This window comes from Bidens hawaiensis, unplaced genomic scaffold, assembly GCF_021521415.1.
Source record: "Bidens hawaiensis isolate Kalapana, Puna unplaced genomic scaffold, B.hawaiensis_p1.1 tig00010424_1, whole genome shotgun sequence".
In the NCBI taxonomy this organism is placed as follows: Eukaryota; Viridiplantae; Streptophyta; class Magnoliopsida; order Asterales; family Asteraceae; genus Bidens; species Bidens hawaiensis.
The window spans coordinates 630860-641655 of NW_027491793.1; the positions used below are offsets into that span (position 1 = coordinate 630860).

The window sequence follows — 10796 nt, forward strand, 5'->3', positions numbered from 1 at the left end:
TGTTTAGGTTGCTTTTATATGTTTCTTAACAATTCAACTTGTTTATAACTAATACGATTTATGAGACCACTCCGATAGATAAACTGCTAAAATATCATTCGATTTACGATCAAAACATTGGTTGCAAACTTGCAATGTAATAGTTCCCATTAATTTGGAATTCGGATTCATCTTTTTTTTTCTTCCAAAACGATATTTCTTGTCAAAAAAGATAAAAAGGAAAATGTGTGTTGACATTTCTTGTACAAAAAAAGGAAAATGTAAATGTAAATGTAAATACAGAGGGGGCACATACAATACATATGTATAGCTAGGCCCATTTCTTTCCACCTGTAAACCGAGTGAAAAGCATGTCGTAATTTATAAAGCAAGTGGACACCGGAACACAACATTTTATATCCTTAACCCTCTTTCATCCTTCTTTATATATATCCTTCACCCCCCAAGACTCTCACTTCAGGGCCAATTAACACAATAAGCTCTATCCACCAATGGCGTCACCACCGGACACCAGCAAAACCACCAAGCTAGAACGCTACAACAGCTACATCCGACGTGTCAACACCACCAAATTATTAGCTGCTTCTTCCAAGTTATTATTTCGGGTTACTCTTCTAGCCGCTTTAATATTAATATTCTTCTTCACTTTTAACCACCCCCCACTTTCCGACCACCCTAATCCCACTTCCCACCACCTCCACACCACCTCGCACCTCCTTTCCTCCGCCTTCTACGGCAACGGGGCCGCCTGGGAAAAGGAGGTGCGTCGTTCCTCGACCCCCCGTCGCCCTAACGGATTCTCCGTCCTCGTTACGGGCGCCGGAGGGTTCGTAGGAACACACTGCTCGCTCGCGTTAAAAAAACGCGGCGACGGCGTTCTGGGTCTGGACAACTTCAACTCGTACTACGACCCGTCGCTGAAACGCGCGAGGCAAAACTTACTCAAACAACACGAGATATTCATCGTCGAAGGCGATCTGAACGACAACGAGTTGTTAACAAAGCTTTTCGACATTGTCCCCTTCACACACATCCTCCACCTGGCCGCCCAGGCCGGCGTACGCTACGCCATGGAAAACCCGCAATCTTATGTCAGCAGTAACATTGCGGGTTTTGTAAACCTTTTAGAAGTCGCCAAAGCCGCGGATCCACAGCCCGCGATCGTGTGGGCCTCGTCGAGCTCCGTCTACGGGTTAAACACCGACAACCCGTTCTCAGAGTCTCACCGGACAGATCAGCCCGCGAGCCTCTACGCCGCTACTAAAAAGGCGGGCGAGGAAATCGCCCACACGTATAACCATATTTACGGTCTGTCCATTACGGGCCTACGCTTTTTCACGGTGTACGGCCCGTGGGGCAGACCGGATATGGCGTACTTTTTTTTTACTAAAGATATACTTCAAGGCAAACCCATTAATATTTACCAAACGCATGACAACAAAGAAGTGGCTCGTGACTTCACTTTTATAGATGATGTGGTAAAAGGGTGTCTCGGGTCACTCGACACGGCCGAAAAGAGCACAGGCAAAGGCGGAAAGAAGCGTGGTCCAGCGCAGTTGCGGATCTATAATTTAGGAAACACTTCGCCGGTGACAGTGGGGAAATTGGTGTCAATTTTGGAGAGTTTATTGAATGTGAAAGCTAAAAAGCATGTGATCAAGATGCCTCGAAACGGCGACGTTCCGTTCACTCATGCTAACGTCAGCCTGGCGTATAGGGACTTCGGGTATAAACCGACTACCGATTTGTCAACCGGGTTGAGAAAGTTCGTTAAGTGGTACGTTAGTTATTACGGGATTCAGTCAAGGGTAAAAGGGTCAGATACCTCGGCATGATTTTATATTTATATTTTCTAAACTCAACTTTCTGTTTCCTTTTCTGTCCTTTTCTTATTTTCATTTTTGGTCCCTTTTAAAATTATAATTCCATTCAAGTCCATAAGTCAAGGAACAAGAAACGATTGCGGTTACGAAGACGGTCCTCCGAGGTTTGAAAGATGTGAATTTAGATACGGTATCGTTGTATCATAGTGTACGGTTTACCATAGGTCATATATTTATAAATGTATACATACAACATATCATAAGTGAAAAAATGAAAATGGAGGTGAGAAAGTGTAGATTTGGGAAATGGAAGGTTATATTTGTAATATTTTGTTTCAGATGTAAATTTGAACATAATTGATTGTGTGCCCTAAAAGCAAAGGGTGAGAATCAAGCTATTGGATCAAAGTTTATTTTTGCATGATTAAATTCTTTTTTATAATTATGTTTCTTAATACTTTTGCTTTATAATAATTGACTTTAGCTTTTAGAAGATGCCTCCAATGATTGAAGAAGGGGGTGATTTTGTCATTAAACAATAGTTATGTGGCCAAATTGAAAATATTACGTGGCACTTTATCACCATGTATTTTGGAGCTTGACAAGGTTTCACTGTTTGTGTGTCGGTGGGCAAAAAGAAGGCAAATTACACACTTTTACACTTTCAAATGGACCCTCTTCTACTTTTGTTAGCACTTACTTTGATGCTGATACTGTCATTGTACCATCATTGTTTGGCAAGGCACCACCCACCTATGATAAAAAGTTTACAAAAGTATTATTTATTTTAAATTATTTCGACGAAGTAATAAACTTACACATAAGCTTACAAATGAATCAAATGATTTATGGGTAAGATGTAAAGCATGTGTGATACATGGCCATCATGTGTGTAATTTTCACTTATTGTCGTTTCTCTAATTTTCTTTTGTGATTGTTACTTCTATTATTATCGGGGCAATACACGTATGGAGTACTTCGCGAGCAACACATGATTGATAGGTGGTTTATTTGTGTTCGTTCATTTATCAAACAAATAGAAATAGAAAAAGTTTGTATTTCTTTTACTAAGTGAAGGCACATGAGCAATTGTCTCTCTCTTGGGTTTATGATCAATCATGATAATTATGTAAGTTAGCTATAATCTGTTAACTACGTAGTTAATGTTTAAATGAAGAACATAATTACATGCTTGTAACGTGATAAGACGTTAGGGGAGAGAAACGACATAGATATATAGCTAAATAAAAGTCTTTTGTCACTGTTAATACAACGTGCACACATGCTTATCTTGTTCTTACAATAACTACTTAAACCTGATTATGTATTTAACGATCATATATGCGTATAGAGAGAACTATTTTGGAACACTAAATTTAGTGTCCTAAACGGCTAAACAGGCAAAACAAATTCAAATCATTAATCTTTTTTATCTGTCATGTCTATATTAAAATTTAGCACAATGTACATTGGTTAGTTATTTGCATAACAAACTATGAAAAAAGTTATTAATCTTTTTTAATTTAGTTCACCAACACATGACCTATAAATGGGTATATGTTTATGCATAAACGAACAGCCAAACATTTACTATGTTTATTTATTTAGTTGAATTTCAAGAATGACAATATTATTTTTTTTTTGACCAGCAACTTTAATTAAATAACAGTCTTACTGGTTAGAAAAGCCTAACCGGAAGAGAAAAAACTAAGATCACATACTAAGTAATGGGTTTCTTAACCACACTACCCAATTCAAATTAAAATTACAATTACGAGAAGAAAGCCATAAATAAGAAACCGAAACAACACAATCGAAAAGAAAGTCTTTCTTATCAAGTTTCGTACCAAAAATCGTCTCGTTTCGATTATTCCAAATAAGCCACCAAGCAGTGAAAATAATCACCTCAACCACATCCTTTTTCTTCTTCCCCCATCTAGACGAATCCAACCAATTAATAATGTTTTTCGGCCCAAAACTGGTAGGAAAATCTAAATCCAACCAACGACCTATCGCTTTCCATAGCCTGGACGCAATGAGACACCCGCCAAAAACGTGATCCAAAACCTCCACCGAGTTCAAACAAAAAGGACAAAGAATGAAAGGAATATCCACACCTTTAATCGAAAGGTTATATCTAGTTGGTAATCGATCGATTAACAACCGCCAGCTAAAAATGTTAACTTTTTTAGGAACAAATTTATTCCATCTTGTACAACAGGACGCATCTGGTAACTCTCTCCGATCAAGAAACATTCTAACACTTTTAACCGAAAATTTATCATCATGGTCTAATTCCCACACCCAATGGTCATTTGAATTTGTTAAAGTAACCGCGTACAAAACCTCAACCAAGTCATTTAGTTGCTTCGACTCCACCCAATCTCTCGGATCTCTTCTCCGATTGATCCAGAAACAATAATATTACACTTATATCTTTTTCTTTTATTTTTAAAATTGAAAATCAATAATATAATTTATTTGTGATGTTTATTTGTTTATTACGTACGCTTATATTCTTTCCTTTCTAATAGCTACATATAAACAAATGAACATGTAGACTAAGACATGGAAATTAAGTATGGCATAATATTATATTTTAAATTAAACATGCAGCGATCACTATAATTTTCGAGTTGAAGGCTAGCTAACCGACACAAACCAACAAAACGATTAGTCTAGAAGCTTATAAGAAATCTCTCATTTTCTTAATTTTTTATTATCTTTACTATTATTTAAAGTGAGCATATGAAAACATCATAGTCAAACTTTCATATCATGGTGCCTAATTTAACAACCAAATTAAAATTCCGAATAGTCAAAGAAATATTCTTAACTCTTTATAAGGTGGTGGTGGATCATGTTCTAGAAATGGCTGATAGCTATCCTCAAACTCGGCACTTTATATATATATATATATATATATATATATATATATATATATATATATATATTCAAATCAAGATAGATTAATACCATTTTATTTTCTAATTTTCAGATGGTTTCATGCAATAAGTCTTCCTCTCTCATCCAAACCGTTGTCATCAATATTAAAAAGGACTAGTGCGCCGAAGTTATATTAATTATAAGGTAATGTCTGGTATACATGAGTGAGGCGAAATGAAATAGATCATTATGAAATAATGAAAAAAAAATGTTTGGTTGGTCAATAGAATAGAATCACGCAATGAAAATAAAAAGTGTTTGGTTGGTCAATAGAATAGAATCACGCATTATCATGTCCATTCTATTTCCTTTAAAATACCTTAAATTTATTACATCCACCTCTCTTGTTTTTTTACTTTCACTTCATCCCTCCTTCACACTATATCATCTCCACCACCCTCCGACCACCACCACCCATTGCCCTCTCACCACCACCACCACTACCCACCCGCCTACCACTGCCTCCGCCGCCTGCCACCAACACCAACCATCGCTCCCGGTTCCACATCACCGCCACTATCCACCATGTAACATCACAAAAATTTTGGTTCAAATTTGACAAATTAATAAAACTTAAGGACTAAAAATATTCATGGCAAATGCAGAGAGAAAAATAAGACAAAGAATGGAAGTAGTTTATGTTAAGGAATGGAGTAAGGAGACTCCATCCCACATCAGAGAAAGAAAGAAAAATAAAGCACTTTATAAGGAGAGAACATTCCATGGAAATGTTCTTAAGTGGCCAACCACTCTCCCTAGTCCTAGCGGAGAGTGCGAAGCACCCGACGCACACGGGTGAAGGGCGATGGGCGCTATGTGCGCACTTTGCACGCTCGCATCGCCGCGAGCCGCCTTTGTATTTTTGAATGATGATAAGATCAAGATATGGCAAGTTACCAAAAGACCAGGGACTAAAAATGAACAGATTCAAAATTTTGCATCTTCGCGATACGCGAAGAATCCAAGTTGTGCATCTTCGCAATACGCGAAGATGCAGTACACGTGGAGAGACAGGAACGACACGTGGCAAGCCTACTTGGCGACTCAACGAAGCTAGTGCAGCTTCGCGATACGCAAAGGTGCACAAAAATTTCTATAAATAGGCGGGCCATGGGGGGGTGGTCATCACCATCCAACTCACACTTCCAATTACACATTGTCTCGATTTACGTGCCACGACCCGAGATGGCGATATCCCGACAAGCCTTACCTCGAAATGCGTGCCATAATCCTACTTAAATACCCTCTCGACTTACCTTCAAGTAGAAGTGTTGTTCAAGTAAAGCACAAACATTTCTATAAATAAGCCATTCAAGGTAGGGGTTCTACCCGATTATTATAATATAAATGGCTTAGACCCTAGTCAGGGATATAGCCCGTACCTTGATTTTATAAAATGGAAATAAGATTTTATAAAGTCGAGATTATAGATAAAATAATACTTCTTTATTTTATATAAAGATTTTATATTTCTTATAATAAGAATTTGAAATATATGTTTTCTTCACGAAGAAGAAACAAAGGTTTATAAATGATTAAAAAGAAAGGACTAGAGGTCCTTATATTTATAAAGAGATAAAATGTCAAGGTAAAGGTTATGCAATCGGACTAAAGGTCTGAAGCTAGATCGTTGATCTAATACGTATAAAATGTTATTCTCGTACTATAGGTCCGAGGTAACGAGACAAATTGGTGAGAAACACCAACCAAGAAGAAAGGTGAATACGTCCAACTTTTTATAAAACAAAGTCTTGAATGTTTGCATGGGATTATATCCCTAAAACTTTATAAACAAAAGTAATACTGGCCCTCAGGCTATTGTATACGTTTGTCTGGATCCTTACATATGTGGGCAGACGGTGGGCACACCGCACCACACTTGCTAATGCCTCCGCCACATTGGGCCGGACCCAAGTAATGTCCGAGAGGGGATTATCTCGTGTATACTGAATAGTTGCCAAGACCTCGATGCTGCGGTATCGCTGAGAGGTTTCAAGTATAACTAGAGGTTTATAATAGTATATTTAACTTGGTTGTTTCCTAAGCCACGATGGGCCGGGTCACAAGATACCCGAGGGGATAATTAAGTAACTTAAAATATTTTGAGTCAGCGTGTTCACCAGCATGTGTTGCTGACGTATTTTTTTTTATAACTGTTTTACAGGTAATGAAAGATAGGTGTTTGGAGACAGAGGATAGCCGTTAGACGATCTGATGGATCAAAGGATGTTTTAATATTAAAATAATGTAAATCATGGTTTTAATATCCAAACACTTTTGTATAACTTAACGGGTGTTTCAAACCCCGTGATTTGAATATAATAATATTTTATTAAAAGTCTTCCGCTTTACAACCTTTAACTTTGATGTATTTACAAAACAGGTACCAACGTTGGGTTGTCACGCCCAAGCCCTGAGCGGGGTGTGACAAGTGTTGGTATCAGAGCCATCAATCTTAGCGAATTAGGTATATAAGTATACCTAAGCTTTGATCAAAAATAAGTTTCAATATTATTATATAAGGATAAGATAGGTTGATATTATTTCCTATCCCTTATCATTCTAATCTTTTCTATCCCTTCTCATTCTAATATTCATAGATGTCGGTATTCAAGAAGATAATAGAATCCTTTTACGAAGAGATGGGACGAACAGGACATCCGGAACCCATTGTTCCTCTTGATAGTCAAAGTGATGAATACTATGCTAACTTCTTCGACCAGGACAGACCCCTCACACCAGTGGTCCCATATGGGAATCAACCCATTTACTTCCCGGGCACGGAGCAGATGCCAATCAACAATCCAAGCAATCCGCCAACCTCAACGGATCATCCTTCGGATAAAGTGCAGATTGATGCGCCAGCTAAGTCTGATCCTAAACAGGATACCCCAAGCTGGATGCAAATCTACTCTGATCCAAGGACCCCAGTTCATAACCCTATAGATTCTTCGCATGCTTCTGTTTCAGGTCCATCGAGGAGACCCAAGATGAGAGTAATACAACCGGAGACCATTGGGATTGAGGTAAATACAAGTTATGTGGAAGTTGAACAAGAAGAAGACCCCGAAGAGGAAGTTGAAGAGGAGTCGGAAGAAGAACCGGAAGAAGAATCGGAAGAAGATCCGGAAGAAGAACCGGAAGAAGAAGTTTCAAAGGAGATGAGCCTTGATGAGAGGAACCCTGAGGTGCAAAACCATTCAGGATGTGATTGTCCGCCAAGTATGGGCTGCCAGCAACCCTTGTTTCACCTGTCCCCCCCATTATGATCCTCAAGATCCGTATGTTCAAGCACTCACTGGTAGCTTTCCACCTTTCACTAGTGTTGTTCCAACCGTCTCAGAACAAGCAAGCGAGATTAGGCAGCAAGAAGATGCTGCAAAAGTCTTTCACAACATGCCGGTTGAATCCAGTCCACCGCCGCAGTATCCAAGAAACCATTATGGCATCGTCATGATGGGGTACCGTGATCCACCGCCCCAGTATGGATATCTAAGTCTCATTCCTCAGTCCCAAGAGGAGCATTTGGATCGGGCCCTGCATGAGACGGATGAGTTGCGGAAAAAGTTGGCTACTGAAAGTAGCAGGAAAAAGAAAGTGGAGAAGAAATTACTACACAAGTGTAGTAAGCTGAAGAAGTTAATCAAGAAGTTAATCAAGAAGAAGTTAATCAAGAAGTACATGAAGAATTAAAGACCTCGTTCTATTGTGACCATACCGTTTGTTCCCTGTTCTGTTGTGGTTCTATCGTTTGTCCCTTGTTCCGTTGTTGTAGTATTAATGGTTTCTAGAATAAGTCCGTAGTGTTTATAATGGTATCGCTTGTGGTAATAGGAGTAGTCATAATGTACTCCTGTTTGTAAAATAAATAAAAACTTTTTAAATAATGAGTCAATTTCCTTATATTTTCAGAATGTCAAACCAAAGTAATCCTTCCCAAAATAAGGAAGCTTCGAATGCTAAAAGAAACCAATCGAAAACTGAGCCTGCTCAAGGAAACAATGAGCAGTTGATAAACAAAATGCAAGAAATGATCAATGCCATGAATACATTATTACCCACTATGAAAGAAAAATCCGTCCATCAAAGTGAGGCCCGGCAACCCAGTAAATCTGTCAAATCCAAATCTCGTCCTAACCCTACCCATTAAAATGAAGAAAGTGACCAAGGATTAACCAACGGTGAAAAGATCCACAAAACCTTTAAGAAAAAGTTACGAATTGAAGGTTGTTTGTTTAAGGATTTTAAGAATTGTGGGCTGAAAGAGTTTTATGGCGACAAGGGTGCCATCGCTGCCATAAGATGGCTTGAAGAAATGGAATCAATTGTGATAATAAGCAAGTGTACAGAGGAGGAAAAGATTCAGTACATGGCACAGATGTTTAAGGGGGAAGCTCTAGAGTGGTGGAACACTCTGTTGATGACAAGAGGTAGGAGAATCATGTACCAGATGATGTGGGAAGAGTTTAAGGATCTTGTGTTGCAGAAGTATTGTCCAATGCATGAAACCGATTTAGTTCAAACCAAGTTTTTGAATCACAAGGTAGTTGGAACCAATCTGAGAGAATACAATACCAAATTCCAAGAGTATTGTAGGCTTGTGCCACAATTGGTAACACCAAAATCGAGCAAGGTAACCCGCTACATATGGGGTTTACCGAGAGAGATAAGAGACATGGTGAGGTCTCATTTGCCACAGACAGTCGAACCAGCCATGGAGCTGGCTGGTTATTTGATAAACGGTTTGATCCATAACAAAGAAGAGGACAAGAAAGAATATTCAACCATTGACAGAAAAGGAAAGGGAATAACCGTTTCAAGGGAAAAGATGTGGATAGAAGGAGTGGTTTCAATTTCAACCACCCATTGTGTAAGATTTGTAAGAGGCATCATGCGGGTCGATACCGGTTTGCAGTATCTACATCTATTGTATGAGATACATGCAAGAAACCAGGACATGTCACTGCTGATTGCTGGAAAAACAAGATGACTTGCTTTAACTACAAGGAAATGGGGCATCTTAGCTTTGAATGTCCCAAGAAGAATGTTGCTGGAAGTGGAGGTGTTGGAGGTGCTGGGGGTAGTGGCACCAAGAATGAAGGAAGGAAGGGGAATGCTCGAGTCTTTGTACTCGACACCAAGAAGGCCGCAGACATACCGGAAGCCATCACCGGTACGTTCTTAGTCAATAACGTTTACGCAAGAGTTTTATTTGATTCTGGTGCAAATCAAAGTTTTATAGATTATAAGTTTTGTAGTCTATTAAATAAACATTTAAAGAAATTGAATAAAACCATAAACGTCGAGACGGCCAATGGTGAAAAAATTAAAATTTCCGAGACCTTAGAAAATGGAAAGATCTTGTTGGCAAGCTATGTCATTCCTGTGCAATTACTACCTATGAAGTTAGTAGGCTTTGATATAGTTCTTGGTATGGACTGGTTATCCGACAACCATGCCCGTATCATTTGCAATAAGAAAACCATAGAACTTCAAGCCCCTGACAAGCGAACAATTCAAATCCCGGGCGACAAAGACGCTGGTCATGTTAGTATAATTTCCATAATAAAAGCTAACAAATGTTTAAACCAAGGATGCCTAGCATTCTTGGCTTATGTAACGGAAGAATCAAAACCAAAGGAAATCAAAGATGTACCTGTAGTATCCGAATTTCCCGACGTCTTTCCAGATGAACTTCCAGGAATTCCGCCCAATCGAGAAGTCGAATTCAGAATAGACTTAATGCCTGGAACAACTTCGATAGCCAAATCTCCCTATCGTTTGGCTCCGACGGAAATGAAGGAATTAAAGAAACAGCTAGATGAGTTGTTAAAGAAAGGGTTTATTCGTCCAAGTTCATCACCTTGGGGAGCGCCGATATTATTCGTCAAGAAGAAAGATGGTTCCATGAGGATGTGCATCGACTACAAGGCATTGAACAAAGTAACTATTAAGAATCGATATCCGCTATTTAGAAATGACGACCTATTTGATCAATTGCAAGGAGTGAGTTTCTTTTCGAAAATA

The 10796-nt window shown here is 38.8% G+C and overlaps 1 protein-coding gene across 1 annotated transcript; it reads left to right on the top strand.

Annotated features, from left to right (window-relative positions):
- The first annotated feature begins 491 nt into the window (after window positions 1–491).
- Window positions 492–2076, top strand: LOC143535165 (UDP-glucuronate 4-epimerase 6-like). The gene has a single exon (XM_077029498.1). The coding sequence runs from the start codon at window positions 492–494 to the stop codon at window positions 1833–1835; it is 1344 nt and encodes a 447-aa protein (XP_076885613.1). The 3' UTR covers window positions 1836–2076.
- Window positions 2077–10796: the final 8720 nt, after the last annotated feature.